This window comes from Pteropus medius, unplaced genomic scaffold (genome assembly GCF_902729225.1).
Source record: "Pteropus medius unplaced genomic scaffold, Ma_sr-lr_union100, whole genome shotgun sequence".
NCBI lineage: Eukaryota > Metazoa > Chordata > Mammalia > Chiroptera > Pteropodidae > Pteropus > Pteropus medius.
In genome coordinates this window covers 20,057,281-20,075,681 of record NW_024351729.1, presented here as the reverse complement: position 1 = coordinate 20,075,681, position 18,401 = coordinate 20,057,281, and the positions used below count along the sequence as shown (strand labels likewise).

The following is an 18,401-nucleotide window of genomic DNA, read 5'->3' as shown; positions in this document are numbered from 1 at the left end:
CCAAACTTCTAAAGCCAGCTCATTGATTTGTTAAATCAGGCATTCCCGTGATAGAAGAGAGATAATTTTTCTAAAAACCTCACTCTAAGACTTTTAAAGAGGTAGCTGAGTTGCTCTCTTACTTAGCTCATTAGGTGACTCAACAGTCTCTGACATTCTTAAAAGACACAGATGGCACTGGACAACTCTATGCTCAAGGTGGTTCGTTAATTGCTTCCATCATCCAGAGTTCAAAGAGAAGATCTAGCTTTAACATGAATATTTATTTTCACCTCATGGCTTCTCAAATAGACATTTATTAAAGATCTTGGGTCTTCAAGTATGATATTTATTATTAAAAGGGTTTGCACAGCTATTCTTATTTTATCTTTGTACTGATTAGTCCTTAAAAGGAGTGGCAACATTGAAAAAAAGAGTAAAAAAGAATCTCTAGTTCTTAACTAGTCAAGCAAGATGCTAAGGACTAAAAGGTGATTTATGACTTTTTACACTTCTGCTCTGTAAAACAATGTGTCTTCATTTTTTCTCATGAATCTGTAGGCTACAGAATCGTGTATTCGCCATCAGTAGAAGGTAGTAGCACAGAACTCAACCTTCCTGAAACGGCCAACTCTGTCACCCTCAGTGACCTGCAACCTGGTGTTCAGTATAACATCACAATCTATGCTGTGGAAGAAAATCAAGAAAGTACCCCTGTTTTCATCCAACAAGAAACCACTGGCGTCCCACGTCCAGGTAATTAAGATGCTTCCTACCTTATCTCTTAGGGCTGAACAAGGTAACAGCTTAAACCTTCCTTCTGTTGGAGGAACAAAACCATCCTTGAGTTGTGTTCATTCTGTTGGCCTGCTGGACCGGAAGTATAAGAGGAAAGAATAATTGTCTCTGCTTTTTAATTTTATCTCTGTCAACAGTTCCTATATGCTTGTAATCTAATAGATTAGTTTATCACTAAACTTATGAAATTTGGCTGACATGTCCTGACTATAAAGTAACTTATCAAAGCTGGCTATTGGCCTCCCCAATTAAAAGCTAACACCATAAAGTCTTCATATTTTTTCCTAGAAACTTAAGGGTCAGTTCCTCTTTCACTCTTAAGTACTATAAAATGATTCAGTAAAATGAAAACCACCATTTTTTTCCTGTTGTCACAATGAGGTGTTTTGTGGGGTTTTTTTTGTATGTTTGTTTTAAACTCCTCAATAGGATACTTCATATATTGGAACCTCATCTTCTTACCTACTTTTATTAAATAAAACCTTCAAATGACATATGTAAGCAATATGACTAAAGCGTGAAAATATAAGCAAAAAAACGTATTCTCTGGTTAAGAGACAAAATTTAGCATTGCTTTGGAATGAGAGGCTCAATGAATTGTCTTATCCATGTCAGGGAACTGGCTTTTTAAAAATTATCTTCAGCAGGAATTGTGAATGACCAGTTGACTCTTGTCTGTTAGATAAGGTTCCTCCTCCCCGGGACCTCCAGTTCGTGGAGGTGACAGACGTGAAGGTCACCATCATGTGGACACCTCCTGAGAGTGCAGTGACCGGTTACCGCGTGGACGTGATCCCCGTCAACCTGCCTGGGGAGCACGGGCAGAGGCTGCCCATCAGCAGGAACACCTTCGCAGAAGTCCTGGGGCTGTCCCCTGGGGTCACCTATCACTTCAAAGTCTATGCTGTGAACCATGGGAGGGAGAGCAAACCTCTGACAGCAGAACAGACAACCAGTACGTCCTGCCCTGACCTTTCCTCCACCCCAGATTCTCCACCCTCAGTGCCAGCCTGTGATGAATGTGTAGCACACCACTTGCTCCGAGGTTTACAGTTAGAAAAAGAAACATACTCAGCCAAGTATAGTGGACATAAGGCATATTAAACTTGAAAACAAAACTGAAGACATAGATGCTGAATGGTAACCCATTTCCCACGTACTGTACCAGTGGAATAGCACCAAGAGAGAACATAAGAGACCCCAAGTTTCTTTACTACTGGAGACGTGGGTTAAAAATTGGAGTGCCTTTTGTGTGTAAATAAATATAACCAGGTCAAACTTCAAATGTAAGCTCTTAACACTTTTAGTATATAATTGTTTACAAATAGTAATTACTAAAACATGTAGCGCTTGTTCGGCACCAAGTCCTCTGCTCAGTTCTTTATAAGCTTTATCCTCATATTTTGACCTAATGGGGAATGTCTTATTGTTCTCCATATTGGGCACATGAAGAAACTGAGGCTTACAAAAAATTCTGGAACTTGTAAGGTCACAGATCTAGGAAATGTTGGAGCCGACCTAGGTCTTTTTGACTCCAAAGCCCATGCTTCCAATTATGATACTTAACTATCTCTTAAACATGTCTTCTCTTTTAAAAGTGTTTTAAATTACTACAGGAAAACTGCTAGTTATCATAAGAAGAAAACTCACAATTCGTGTGATTCTTCCTGATAGTGCAAACTTGCTAGGGTCCTACCATGATTCTGAAGTTCTGAGTATATATTATAATTATTGTTGCATAGGAATCATGTGAAAATCAGTTTTACTTCTTTAGCAAAGGACTGTTCATTTGATAAATGCAGAAAATATTGCTTTTGTTTCATGTGAAGCTTTCTTCTTGTCTTCATTTTAGTAGGCTTATTCTTTTCTTGTTTGGCTCAGCAGAGTAAATTGTGGCATTTACAAGTGTCTTTTTTTTTTTCTTTTTAATGCCGTCTCTATAACATTAGTATAATTCCGGAGGGTAATGAAAAAGTCATGCTGGAAAATTAGACTTTCCACAGAATCATAGCCAAGCAAAAAAGGTCAGCAATTTCTCATGACTGACACAGAGTTTTGCAACGTTCTATGTAGCCCTCGATCTCTTATTGGCTCAATATTTTCAAGGTTTTGACTTATACCTAGTTTCAACCTTAAGAAGAGAAAACTTCAGAAAATTTAGCCAAACTTTAGAATTTCAGTATGATAATTCCCGAGGTTCAAATATCTCTTGACGTGTTTCATCTTTTTTTTCCCAGAATTGGATGCTCCCACTAACCTCCAGTTTGTGAATGAAACTGACTCGACTGTCGTAGTGACCTGGACTCCACCTCGGGCCCGGATAGCCGGGTACCGACTGACTGTAGGCCTGACACGGGGAGGCCAGCCCAAGCAGTACAACGTGGGGCCTTCGGCTTCCAAGTACCCACTGAGGAATCTGCAGCCTGGGTCCGAGTACACTGCAAGCCTTGTGGCTGTAAAAGGCAACCAGCAGGGCCCCAAAGCCACTGGAGTCTTTAATACCCGTAAGCCAAAATCTCAGTGTCTTTTCTTAGTGATGTTGTAGGTTCTCACCTATTTTGACATTCTCTGTTCTGCATCTATTTTTTTTTTCAGAGTTTCATCTTTTCTTAAAAAAATTTATTTAAATTAGTTTCAAGTATACAGTACATTGGTTAGACACCTATATGGTTCATAAATGATCCCCCCAATTGCTCCTTCCCTCCCCTGGCCCTCCGCCTAGCCATTATATTAATGCTAACTGCATTTCCTCTGCCATGCTCCCCATCCCCGTGACCAACCATCAGCTACTAATATGTACTTCTTTAACCCTTCACCCCATTCTCCCAGCCCCCAACATCCCTCCCCTCTGTCTGTCATCAAACTGTCCACTATATTTGTGAGTCTGTTTTTGATTAGTTCTTTTTGTTCCTTAGATTCCGCATGTAAGTGAAATCATATGGTATTTATCTTTCTCTGTCTGACTTATTTCACTCAGCATAATAACCTCTAGGTGCATCCATGTCATTGCAAATGGTAGGATTTTATTTTTTTTAATGGCTGAGTAATACGCATCCATTTTCAAAAGTTATCTTAAAAAGGTTAGTACAAGATTTCAATAAAAAAATAAATTTAATTTTTTTTTTAAAGATTTAAAGCGGTGATACTCAAAGTATGGTTCATGGACCAGCTGCTGGTGAACTGTTTATTACTAGACAATAAGGAGCTTGTGCAAGAATGCAAATCAATGAAGCACACTAATCCGACTGATGACTTCTTAAGGCAAGATTTTCTTGATGAAGGAAGCAGTGTTTTAAATTGCATATGTTGCCGAGTTCCTTATTTCCTCCAGGACCAAAACTTTGAGTAGCACGGTTTAAAGCACCCAGTTATTTGAAACTCGAACTCTATTGTATTAAATGAATTTACCAAATATGAGTTAAGGCAAGAAAAAAACAGTACCAATGTCTACATTCTAACACTCTGGGTATTAAATAATAGCAGTAAGTGTAAAATAAAAACATCTACCTATTGAATACACTAACAGAACGAGAAGGAAATGTTTTTTTACAAGCGTTGCCTGCAGCAGATAAAAAGTACTTCTGCAGAACGAAATACTTTTTTTTTTTTTTACCTTAATCTTTCTTAAATTTCTCTTGAAGTTCCACAGAGGGAAAAATACTGACAATAATTTTGGTTATGCCTGTCCTTTTGCTCAACATTTTACAGGAAGTGGCCTTAAATTTCTTACACATCTATATCACAATAGAGCTTATATTCATAAAGTGATTTCTACTAAATACATTTTCATTTAGTGTACAAAGAATTATGAGACCCTTTATTTCTAGCCGAGCATGAATTATTTTTAACTTAACATTTTCAATTACAGAAGCACCTGACATAACTTTTTTTAGCATGTGTAGATATATATATATATGTAACTATGAACTAGTTTTAAATTTTCTAAACGCTTTCAACAAATCTTACTCTTTGACCAATTTAAAAATATAGTTAATATAAAAAAAAGTGAATATAAGCTTAGTTCAAAAACAACTATGGAATTATTTCCCAAAGAAATTATCTATAAGCTTTTCCCTATGGGAAATCATTTTACCAAAAATTTATTTCCTTTTAAATTTGGTGTATGAGATTTAGCTTGTGAAGTCTTCTTCCTAAGGAATTGCTGTTCATCAGCAAGTAAAATCTACTTTTTATTTGGAAATTTATTTTAAAATTTTGCTATTTTATGTTGCATCTTATTAAGTCTATCAATGTGAAATCAATGTCTTTGTGTTACTCGTAAATATCTATTTCTTATGGATGGCCTTCACTGCATTAGAATGATAATTTCAATAGATGTAGTCTTTTATTGACTACACATAATTCTACAGTTATCTTTTTCACCCCTAAAGATAAGATATATTTTACATAGCTTCTTTTGTTGGAAAGAGTGCTTATAAAAGAAGAAGAATTTTTAATAATACTAACAATAATTATGTGGAGTGGAATGGGTCAGTATAGGCTATCTCAGGTACTTTTGGAGACGGGTATATTGGACATGTTATTTTATGTTCTGCATAATACATTTAAATAAAATATCACTATATTTAAAGTGAGGATAATCAAAACTAATTTTATTAGATAAAGATTAACATAGTTCCTTCCACTTAGTATATATATATTTTTTTAAAGTTTGTTTAATAGATGACTGACTGAGGAATGAATGATATTGAAAACAGATCAACCAAGCTTAGATTTAAATAAACCAACGTAAGCAAGAAGTTCCACAACTTTATTTCAACTTCAGGTTCTCTCAGAGGCTATAAACATCAACAGGGCCTGCATATTTTTGAAATTACTTTAAGTTTCTGTAGCTCTTTATTGTTTTATTAGGCTGAATTCTGGGAATAACTTTGCTGGATTTTGTTAACTCCTGCTAAATTCTTAAGAGCAACTCTGGGTGGGGGCTGTTTCTGAGGGAAATTCAACTTTCTCCTTTATAAATAAGGCAGATTTTATTTCTTTAACAGCCAGGTTGTTCTTCACTGAACAAGACCTGCCAGTACCCATAGCTCATACTTGCAGTCACACCCTTTGTTTGACATCAGTTTGTGGGTTTGTGGTTTGGAGATTTTTCCTGCAATGGTCTTCCCAGACAGGGAGCACCATCTTAAACTTCAGAAGATTCTAGGTGGCTGGCTCAAGCAATAGAAAATATCCAACCTTAAAGCCCAGGAGAATGTAATTTGTGAAAAATTTGTGGCTTTCACAGATGTTCAATGAAAGAAGCTGCTTACTGAATTGTTTCTCATGGCCATTAACATGGTCACACAGGGCTGGCTATGGCATTTCAGCTAAGTCAGCAACAGTCAAGTAGTGTATGATTTCAGGGCACCGGGAAGGCATCACAGGTCACCTATCTTAGTTTCCCCTCAAATGCCATCAAAATAATAACACTTATGAAACAGCTCACTAAACCAATAGTACTTCATTTCAGCCAGTAGAACGGTCATTACAAAGTGGCTCACGTGCATATTTTATTTTTTTCTACACAGTATTTTAAAAATATATTTTTTAAATTGTACATTAAAATTCAGACTAACAAAAAAATAAAGAAGAAGAATTGAAATACTGGAACTGAATTCCCACCTGACAAAGCAAAAACAATTGACTGAAGCTGAGTAGAGACTGGAGTCTTAAGACTTTTCAATCTTCATTCGTATAACTCTGGAGAGTAACTTTTTGTCTCACCAGCCATTCATTCATAATTTAGTATACATGCATTTAATAGGTTCCCCCCCCCTCGCCAGTGGGTACAGAATTTGGTTGGTATGTAAAGAGGAAGCAATAGTGAAGGCCCTAAGCATATAACCACAGCCATCAGCACACTTGAAACCCTTGAATTTGACTCACCCTACTCAAATGTCTTGGCTTCTGCGACCTAACTTTTTTCATAGAAGCGAGTTATTGAAATGCTTATTATAAGATTCAATTGTTCAGCCAATTATATTTAAAAAATTCTAAATTGATAATAACATTTGTAAGATTACTGAAAATGTCAGTCTTAACTCTCTGTACACATAGTCTTTTTCTTCCTTTTTTTCTTTTTTTTTTTCAAAGTAATATTTTCACTAAGAGAAATAACTGGTGTCAGGATGCTAAGATATGGGAGTAAACATTCTATAATTTCTGATTCTAGTGGCAGAATATTAAATTTCTGCAGTATTGTAGTTCTGAATGGGTACTCACATATTTAAGGAAAGAATCTTTAGAATCTGTAAGTGTATCCAAGGTGGCCAATTTTGTTTAACTTTCATATGGCATCTCTTCCTGCAACCAAAAATAATTGGCCATCATTATGGAATAATGCAGCATAAAGCTATTTTTAGATCATCATCTATAATTTAGTCATTGTTCTCAAATTAATGATTAAGAAGCAGAATAACAATCAATGTGTGTGATGACCAGTTTTACATGCTGACATTATAAGGGAATTTATTGTCATCAAATGCAAATTCCAATCGTGATGAAAAGACATAAACCTGCATATTAGTCAGGTCTCAGATGATTTGGGTGGTACATGAAAGATGGAGAAGCTGTGGCCTACTCCAAAGTCTCACCCAGCAAAGGAACATAGGTTACATTGCGGATCCACAAGCTGATTAAAATGAGGTTTTCAATAAAAGTACTTGTTATTTATGTCCCGTGTATCACCTGTGACTCCAAGGTTTTGACACGTGCATTGATTCCATTTCACAGTGCAACCCACGGGCTCCATTCCACCTTACAACACAGAGGTGACTGAGACCACTATTGTGATTACATGGACACCTGCCCCAAGGATTGGTTTTAAGGTAAATCACAGATGTTCCTAATCTCTTGTGATATAGCCCTGAGGTGCCCTCATGTTTCTGAATGTGGTAGAAGTAGAAGCAAGATGTTCAGGAGTCAGGAGACCTGGTTTTGTTACCTGCTTCCATTCATACGTCTCTAACCTCATCGTTAGGGAATAATAATACTTCTGCCTCACTGAATGGCTGGAAGGATGGACAGAGACAGTGACAAGTGCTTTGAGAAGGATAAGACATTAATATGGAACTGTTAGTTGTTGTTATCTTATTTTTTCTATTCTTTCCTCCAGGGAACTACATTTAAATATATAAAGGAAACTCTGTTTGCTGTGTTGTTCTGCATGGGTGTCAACAAATTCATGAAAGCCAATTTAGGAAAACCAAATAAACTCTGAGTCACTTAAAAATCACATTTTCATCCAATCAGTTTCATCTGAACTTGTTCAAAGCCCCGTGGGCGCATCTCTTAATAGCAGTTAGAATTAAGGTCTTCCTTGCAGATATATAGATCCCTGTTCTTTAAAGTGATGATGTTAGGAAAGTGATGAATACAAATGAGTGTGTTTAAAAAAGTTGCTTTTTTGGGGGGGGAACTATTTATTATGATTGGAAATCAAGACTAAATCCACATGATCGTTTGTTTGAAAAGAATATACCAAAAGTCACTTCCTTTTTGAGGAATGCAGATAGCCATATTGACGGTTATGCTGCTTAAATTCAGAGAAGCCCTTTTTGAAGATTGCCAGCATACCTGTTAAATTTCCCTTAACACTGTCATTCTAACTTTCAGAAGCCATACACCATACAAAGGATGTCCCTAGAGTTGAACACTGATGACACAATATTACTTAGATTTTTGAAATAAAAGTTTAAAAGGATTTAAAATTATGAGCACATTCATTTTAATTCTCCTTTTGGAACATATCGTCCTGCAGTTGAACCTATGAACATACTTCTTCAAAAGGAGTGTTTTTGCAGTATAAAGTGTTACAGGAGCTGGTGCTTCTAAATGGCAACTAAAAAGTGAACCGAATATTAATAACTCATTAAAGAGAGAGCTAGGGGATTTCTTCCAGTGAAAATAGTAATGAACTGCCTTGTAGTCCAAAGCCCTTGTGTACTGGTTTGTACGCGAGATGATTTATTAAGCAAAATAGTATGTAATGACATTTCTTTGGAACTTTTCATTACAGCCACCTTTATTCAGTTTGAAAGATACCTCCCACACCCCAGCCCCTTAGAATTTCCAGCTAAACTATCTAATTGAGCTAAAGTAAGGCCCCACTCATTCCCTAATAAAGGCACATTGTACAGTTCCTGAGGAGTTCTCATTCTATGAAGGATAACCACAACCTCTCGGCAGTAGCCCGGCTTCGGAAATATTTGTCCTTGGTGTTTATTTTGTTTTCCTTCTTCTAGCTGGGTGTACGACCAAGCCAGGGAGGGGAAGCACCACGAGAAGTGACTTCGGAGTCAGGAAGCATCGTTGTGTCTGGCCTGACTCCAGGCGTGGAATACGTTTACACCATCTCAGTCCTTAGAGATGGGCAAGAGAAAGATAAACCAATTGTAAACAAAGTTGTGACACGTAAGAAGAGTTTTTTGTCTCTTTTCTGTTTTTTTTTCTCTTAAAACTGTTCCATTTTCAAAAGATAGCTGATATCAATCACTTTTTACTTATGATAATGGCCAGTATACCTCTTAAATTTCTCTCAACACTCATTCTAACTTGATTCTAATTAGATTCTTCTAATTGGAAGAATCACTCTTGAGATATCAGGATACTCATAAATGAGAAAATTTAAATTAATGGAAAAGATCCATCCTTACTTATATTATTAGCTATTTCTAAATTCTGAGTAGCAAATTCAACTCACATAGTCCATGGCATCAGAACTGTTTCTTCAATGTCAACAATATTAATGAACTGCCAAGGTGAAAAGAATTTTAATAATATTGAAAAATCAGTAATCATAAAATTCTGTCAGAGAATTTCTGTCCACCATGGTTTTATAGTACAACTTCTATATTTTTCCTGGTTCTTTTAAAAAAAGAGTTAGAAAGGAGAAAGGGAAGGAGAGGGGAACATGTTCCAATTATTCCACAGGCCAAGTGCTTTGTGTTAGCTTTAACTTTTAATTTGCAATTTTCTTTCTGCATAGCATTGTCTCCACCAACAAACTTGCACCTGGAAGCAAACCCTGACACTGGAGTGCTTGTAGTCTCCTGGGAAAGGAGTACCACCCCAGGTAAGCTTGAGGTGTATCAGAGCACAAGGATATGCAATACTTTTTCAAGATGAAGACTTTAGAAACTGCGTTCTTTTCAGAGAAATACAGGGTCAGAACTTTAAGTAGCCATCCCTCCATAAAAAATGCAGGAGGACATGAGTATACATCATAGAGAGACATATAGGGTGTTTTACTGCATGTTCATTAAGCTCACACGAGAGAGAACAAGGCAGACCCTTATTGAGCTTGTAGAGAATCATGAGGGCTGAGAAAAAGCATTCTGGAAGGTAGCTTTTGCTCAGTGGCATTCAAAATTGTCAAAGAAATGGTTGAAATCATACCACGTAATTTCCCTTTTATTAGTTATTATAGATTCTAAGTTTATTATTCAATGAAGTTTCACAAATATTTTGTCATGAGTTGTACCACAATAATCTAAGGGTAGTAATAGATATAAATGACCTTCATTTTACAAAATGAAATAAAACTGAAATTCAGGAAAAAAAATCGATCTACTCACAGTCACAAATTTTAAATGTTACAGAACTGGGATTGTAACAGAACTTTTTCAGACTCCTTCTTACCCCCAAAATTGCATATTTGGAACTTAATTGTTTGTTCATTTTACTTATACTCAATTTTGTTTGTTCATTTTACTTATACTCAATTCTGAGAAATTTTGTTTGTTTACTTATATTCAATTTTGTTTGTTCATTTTACTTATACTCAATTCTGAGAAATTTGGTTATATGGAGTTCCATGACTGTTTTTAAAGCTTTAAATGTAGCTTTTGTCTAAACTCTTTGTTTACACATTGAAAATTACTTATAAAATCCAAAAATATGTAAAGATAGTTATATCAATATTCAAGTAGTATAATGTACCATGGCAATGACTGGAGAAATTTTAGATATTCCTGACCTTTGCCAAAACCATGTGAAAATTTTAAATAAGAAGGATTAACTGAAATGTAATCATATTATTTAATAGAGAGAATATTGGAAGAATCACTGTTGAGATATCAGGATACTCATAATTGAGAAAATTTGAAATTAAACAAAAATGGAGGTTCCAATTCATATTGATTGCATTCATAACTGCTGTATTTCTTAATTTAAGGGCTTATTTCACTAATTATAATTTTCCTGTAATTTTAAAAGTAGTTCTTACATTTGCTTGGGCACACAACTAAGACTATTATCTCTAATTATCTGATCAATGTGTGCAATCACACAGAATAAAACTAGTTCAGAATATCCTTTTTAATCCCCCTCTAAAGTAGAGTGATTCTGGTGAAATTTTAATTATCTGTGGAAACATTTTTTAAGCCAAAGGTATACTATTTCCAGCCAAATTACTTGGAATTTGAAACTTTAAGTTGGCAAGTTTCATGCTTGTTGGAAGCTAGATCATTAATATTTAGTTTTAATGGATGGTCATCTGCATGGTCACTAGCAAACCTCAACATTTATTTCTCATCCAGTTGGATTTCCTTGTATATACCACTTTAGTTTTCACCCTGTTCCTATGACAAAATATAGCATTATTTCCTTGCCCTTGGTAAGTTTAACTTAAATATATTTTTTCATTTTACTTTTAATCTGTTCATTAAGATCTCTGTTCATCACTGTTCTAATTTGAATCTCTTTCTCTCCTCAATCCTCTTAGTGCCTATTTTTATGATTCCTGAAGTCTTTAGCAACTAATATCATTTATCCAGAATAAGTAGAGCCACTTTCGTTTTTCACTTGTTCTCCTTTCCTTAGTCCTTTCCTGTAAATCCCATAGGTTCAGACCTTGTAAATTAGGAGGGCCCACTTTGGGGAATGTGCCTAAGGTTGAGAGCCATTCCATATCAAGCAGGTAAAATGGAATATTCCTCAGCTGTCCTGCAGATGATCCATTAAGGAAAATCGGGATAGAGTGGTAGCAGGAGCGTGGAATTTCGAGCCAGGAAAGCCTTTGGTAATCACTTCCCCCTTCCAAGATTTTCTTTAAACTGAGCATCTTAATACCTGCCTCGAAGGGTTATTGTAAGCACTGAGTGACAATAGAGTCCTCAACAAATGCCAGGTCTTTTCCCCATTTCCCTTCATGGGTCCATCATTCCCCACAGTTTAATGTGCTCTGGGTCACAAATCCTCCATGCAGTCACTCCCTGCTTTCTGTTTTCTCCAGACATCAGTGGTTATAGAATTACCACCACCCCAACAAATGGCCAGCAAGGATATTCTCTGGAAGAAGTGGTCCATGCAGATCAGAGTTCCTGCACTTTTGAAAACCTGAGTCCTGGTCTGGAGTACAATGTCAGTGTGTACACTGTCAAAGATGACAAGGAAAGTGCCCCTATCTCTGATACCATCATTCCAGGTAATGGAAAAATAAGCTGTTATCCTCAGAATAGCAGTTTCAATAAGAGTGGGGCTTAACATCTTAATCTCCAGATGGCTGAGTGTGTCGAATATAGTTGGGATTCAGTTCTGATCTCCCAACCGCACTCTTCAAAACCACGAAGGCAAAGCAACTATTTGGACAACTGCTTGCTGTTAACACTGCTTTCCTGTCTGTGCTTCACTGGGGCACTATCTGCTGTGATGAGTATGTGTCGGAGTGGCAACTATGGCATTAACTGTACTGTTTGCTCAAGGGGAAATATTACTAAAACGGTGTCACGTGTCTGTACTCAGTACTGACGGGCTAAAAGTAATATGGTGAATGCATCCCACGGGCACATGTGTGCCTCGTTTCACAGTCCATATCAATTTTCAACAGCAGCCTATAAAATAGTATCTACCTCCATATGTGGACACTGAAATAGCACTTGATTGACACATCCAGTTCTTCATCTTGCCATTTCGAATCCTTCTTTTTTTAAGTTGAAAAAGAAAAGAAAAAGGGAAAAAAAGAAAAACTAAACCTTCGGGATGGTCTTTCATAAGGGTCGAAAGACAGCACTGAAAAGACTTATTTAGGGATAGGTTTGTTGTTTGTCCGAAATTGGATTGTAACAGAATGAAAACAAACTGTGCTCCGCTTTGCACTTTTTGGTAGAATGCTTTTAGTAATACTAATTAAATAACTTTGATTATGAATTAAAATATTGGCAACGGCCTTGGACTCAGGCCTATCTATCTTTTACCTAAATTTGCTTTTAAATGGCACATTTCTCATCATATATTCATAATGCTTTAGCATTATGGCCATAAGGTTGTCATGAGTTTTTATATGGGGGGGAGAAAAAAGAAAAACTCATCAATCAATTTCTTTACAAAAAATCTTCTTCATACAAGCTTTATTTTCCTACTAAAAAACTTTTGGATTTTTTTTTAAACATTGCTGATACTTACTGCAGATATTATGTCTAGGTCCTGGGAATGGTTTCGACATCCTAAACCGGCCTATAATTTTTAGGAACCTGAGAGGTTCAAACTGTACTGTTTAAAGACATTTTCGAAATGCAAGAAAATCCCTAAAAGAATATCGTAAGCTGTTTGATTCTCCCAGGGAAGCAAACTATTCACGATGCTCAGGAAGTCTTTTCATATAATTTGGAACAGATCGCATACTACCATCATTGCTTTAACATTCCATCAATTTTACTACTAGTGACCTGATGTACACTGCTTTATTTTTTCCTCTTTTTTTGCCTCTATTTTCCTTTTGCCCCCCTTTTTGCTTCGTAACTCAATAGAGGTGCCCCAACTCACTGATCTAAGCTTTGTTGACATAACCGATTCAAGCATCGGCCTGAGGTGGACCCCGCTAAACTCTTCCACCATTATTGGGTACCGCATCACTGTAGTTGCGGCAGGAGAAGGTATCCCTATTTTTGAAGATTTTGTGGACTCCTCAGTAGGATACTACACAGTTACAGGGCTGGAGCCCGGCATTGACTATGACATCAGCGTTACCACTCTTATTAATGGCGGAGAGAGTGCCCCTACTACACTGACACAACAAACGGGTGAATTTTGAAAACTTCTGTGTTTGAGACATGGATGGTGTTGCATGCTGCCACCAGTCACTCTGGTTAAATATGGATGTTTCAAGGGAAAAGCCAGCAATTTGCCTAAGATTAAGAGCGGGTGGATTGGGGGTGGCAAGCAGTCAAATGCAGATGCTAAACTTACTGGAGGAAGACATTCAAGTAGTCTTAAGTATACTTTCACTTTAACCACAAATATGGATAAAGCTAGAAATGTAGATATCTGATTTACTAAATACAAAATGATGAGGGTTAATTGAATTTTCAGACCTGTAGTTTGTTAAAATTATCTAACATTAATACAAAATCATATAATGAGCACCAGTTAATAAGAAATATACTTCCAAAATGTACCATTTTGCTCTTCCTTCTACTCTTTGATAAACTCTACCACGTTCCTTTTTTGTAGCTGACTAAAAACCCATTGAAATTTAGGGTAGAGTGGAAGGGGAAGGAGGTTGTTTTGAGGTAGAAGAAAAAGTAACTTTGGAACATTCTAGGTTTCATTGCCGTGGAGAGGTAAAGAAACTCCTCTTTAACCTGAGTCTGGGGACAAGCATGCAACATTATAAAGGTTCTCTGCCCTGCATGGTAAGAAACATGCTGAGAACCAATTTGCATGAACCCTCTTCACTTGTAAGTAGAATTCACTGAATGGAATTGTAGCTGTAGTCATCTCATGTCCGGGAGAAATTTAGGACCTTCTTGTCTTTTTGTCTGTGTGCATGTGTTTCCTTGGAAAGTACTGCTATGTTTCTCTTTGCTGTGTGGCAACTTAAGCCTCTTCAGCCTGGGATAAATGATGTTAATATGTACTTAAAATCAATGTATTTGAAAGTAGATTGAAATTATTGTTTAAGATATATTCATGGCAGAAAGGTTAAAGGGGCCTAACAGTACTATGTGTAGTATTTTATTTTTAACAGTATAAGTGACTCTTGAACAATGTGGGGGTTAGGGATGCCGACCTCTTCGCAGTCAGAAATCCACGTATAACTTTTAAGTCCCCCCCAAATTTAACTACTGATAGGCTACTGTCGACTAGAAGCCTCACCAATGACACAAACAGTCAAATTAACACATATTTTGTGTTATATGGATATATACTGTTTTCTTTCAATAAAGCAAACTAGAGAAAAGAAAATGTTAAGAAAGAAGAGAAAATACGTTTACAGTATTTACTAAAAAGCCCACATATAAGTGGACCCATGCAGTTCCAACCTGTGTTGTTCAAGGGTCAACTATAATTTACTATGATTTAGATTAGACTTAGACTATTTGCATGATCATGACTCGTTTCCTTTATGCATGAAGTATTGGTTTTACTTTTCCAGCTATTTTTTATTAGCTTTTGGTTTTAAATCACATTAACTTAGTCTTCCTTCTTATTTGAAACCAGCTGTCCCTCCTCCGACTGACCTGCGATTCACTAACATTGGTCCAGACACGATTCGTGTCACCTGGGCCCCTCCTCCATCCATTGAATTGACCAACTTCTTGGTGCGCTACTCGCCTGTGAAAAATGAAGAAGATGTTGCAGAATTGTCAATTTCTCCTTCAGACAACGCAGTGGTTTTAACAAGTAAGTGGTCAAATTAATCTGTTCAATAAATACTAAGCTAGAGCAGAAGGAAAGAAAGAATTCTGAGTTATCAGGTAGAAGCAACTACACTCAAGACAGCTACGACAGAGCTAGAAACTAAACTCCAACTCTGACATGCAGCTCTGTAGACTTTGAAAGATGTCATCATGGTTATCGTTATTTTAACATAATTTTGATAGCTACAACTTTTTAAAAATCAGTGGAAAAACAGCAGTGAACAAGTTCTGCTTCCACATAAGCACATAAAAATAAATATATGTCAAGAGAAATTATATGAGTAAATCTGAATGTTTAGAGAGAAAGTGAAGATTGAAAATAGTGTCACCATATCTGTTTTATTATCATTCTTTAAAAAAGTGTCAGCAGGGAATCTATTTAGCATTTGAAAACGTAGAAATTGGTTACTCAAGATAGATCAAGATACTCTTTTGAAGAAAGAACCCGTTTAATTTGTATTTCAAAAGGAATCTGTTAGCAGGATTTCTCTGAAGACTGAGGACTTAGAAAACAACTGACATTAAAATAAAAACAACAATTTATGGAAATTGTCTTTTTCTAGTTCTTACTCTTTTGAAATAGATATCTTTTATTAAAGAAAATTAAAATGGGCTGCAACATGGTGTTATGTTTCAAGTAAATGTTGCTCTCAGTATTTTCATCATAATAAAGTACATACATACAAACAGCCAGTTTCGACATAAGGGAAAAATAGCTCACATTTAGGTCCATCACCAAACGATGGGCAGAAAACACCCTCTGTCCTTCCGACATATTTTAAAAAGTGAAAGACATCTCTGCATGACCATAGTTTTGGTTTCTCATTTTGTGGCTGAGGGCAAGAGCATCCTTACATGTCCTACCAGTGGGGCTGTTGTTTCTGTTCCGAGCACTGTCAATCACTACACAGGAGCCCCTGCCTCAGGACCAGTGTCTGCCCCACCGTAGCCACAGACCTGTCACATGTTCATTATGTGTTCTAAGAACTTATTCTAGATCCTACTCTAGATCCCAGGGTAACCATATTCCCCCCCAAAGAAGCCATTATGACCCTATTTTACAAATGAAGCAACTGAGGTCCCAAGTGGTTAAGTAAATTGCCCTTAGCCAAAGCTAAGGAGGAAAGTGGACTTCAAGCCCCCAGCAGGAGCCTCTTTAGAAAGCCCGAAGGGGAGATGATGTGGAGGGGAATGGGGTTTAGTGAGTAGTTCAATGGTTAATAACCTTATACTGTGCATTTTTTTGGTACCTAAAAATGAGAGAAGAGGATATATAGGAATGTGTAAGTAATTTTTTTTGTGTTCTGTTCTCATCTTACTATGGCAGAACTGATCACTTACCCTTTGAAGTATTACTTTTCCAGTAAAAGTTAATTATCAAGACCATTGGTCATGGCCTGGGTAACTCCTGTGTGATCTTGGGCAAATACATCAAAGAAGATAACTTCATTATGCCTCAGTTTTCTCATTTACAAAATGGGAGTAATTGTAAACCAGACTTTCGGAGGTAATGGATATGCTCATTATCTATAATGTGGTGATGGTTTCACAAATGTATACATTTGTCAAAACCTGCCAAACTGTTTGCTTTAAATACATACAGTTTATTGTATGGCAGTAAAGCTGCTTTAAAAAAGTAGCAAGCTACTTCACTGGATTATTCTGAGGAATAAATGATAATCTATAGCACTAAGGTCACCATTATCCCATGCCTTCAACAGATATACCATTAAATGGGTGATAGAAATATTACTATGTTACAGCAACTCCACATTATTGCAGAGCCCTCTGAGTCACACTCATGGAAGTGAGTTATTTACAGAGGTGGAACCGAGGGCAAGACTTAGAGATGCTATGGGGCAAGATGACCCTTCCTTATCACCTAGTGACAGCCCATCTCCAAGTAGTGTTGTTCACTCAGGTAAAAGCAGGTTATAGAATTGGACTCTTGGACATTTTATAAGTTCACATAGTCCCAGGGCTGCTTTGGTTTTTCATGCTTTCAGGAACAATTTTAAAATAAGTCTCATTTGCCTCTTCAGATCTCCTGCCTGGTACAGAATATTTAGTCAGTGTCTCCAGTGTTTATGAACAACATGAGAGTACGCCTCTTAGAGGAAGACAGAAAACAGGTGAGTCATGTTGGCAATATGCTTATCAAGTAGCTTTCACCTACCGATTTGAAATGACAAAATGGGATGTTTCTTCTAAAAATGCGTCCCCATCTTTTGTGGTGGTGATAGTGGTGCTTGTAGCCTTGTCATTACTTTTTGATCACTGGTCTTAAAAATTAAAAGACACCTGTTCAGCTATTACCCTGACTTTGTCACCAAGATTTTACTCTCTGCTTCCAGAGAGAATGGAACTTAGTCCAGAAACTTTGTTGTCTATCTTTTTAAAACATTTCCCAAGAAGAGTGTCTCATAATGTCTATTACTTAGAGATGGCAAACATTCCTTCTCATTAGGCAGCTCTGTCTAATGATGGACCCAATGCTGTCATTGTCATATAAGTATTTTCTTTTTTTTACTAAGCCAACAAGTTTATCTCTTTTTTCTACTTAAGGAAATATTCATTTACTATAAAAAAGAATTTGAATCGAATCCCATAATATGATGTCCTTTCTTAAATAGGAGTGCTATTTTTCCCTTTAACAAAGTGTGGTTTAGTATATCTATTAATATATTTGTTATAATCCACTTGCTTCCAAAAAGGAGTTCCGATATCTCGATTTGGTTTGAATATACTATTGAATAGAATAAGTAAATGTTATAACTGAAACAGAAATTGTTGGAAGTCTCAGAGAGGTTAAGTGATTTGAATTGGAGATAAACTTTAACTTTTTGCTAGTTTTCTGTACTGCACTAAATTCTCAATTCATGAGGAATTACTTACATCGTAATTTGTCCAGAATAATGTCTTATTTTAGTTTTAGAAAGTTTTATGTTTGGCATCATTATCACCATGTTGACATATCAA

At 36.5% G+C, this 18,401-nt stretch overlaps 1 protein-coding gene across 1 annotated transcript in view; it reads left to right on the top strand.

The window, feature by feature from the left end:
* FN1 (fibronectin 1) overlaps window positions 1-18,401 on the top strand; it is a 65,087-nt gene that overhangs the window by 24,371 nt on the left and 22,315 nt on the right. The window contains 10 exon segments of the mRNA XM_039844713.1: window positions 541-735; window positions 1,460-1,732; window positions 3,015-3,281; window positions 7,516-7,610; window positions 9,027-9,195; window positions 9,770-9,856; window positions 12,017-12,208; window positions 13,530-13,802; window positions 15,223-15,405; window positions 17,465-17,554. Coding sequence (XP_039700647.1) covers window positions 541-735; window positions 1,460-1,732; window positions 3,015-3,281; window positions 7,516-7,610; window positions 9,027-9,195; window positions 9,770-9,856; window positions 12,017-12,208; window positions 13,530-13,802; window positions 15,223-15,405; window positions 17,465-17,554 — 1,824 coding nt within the window.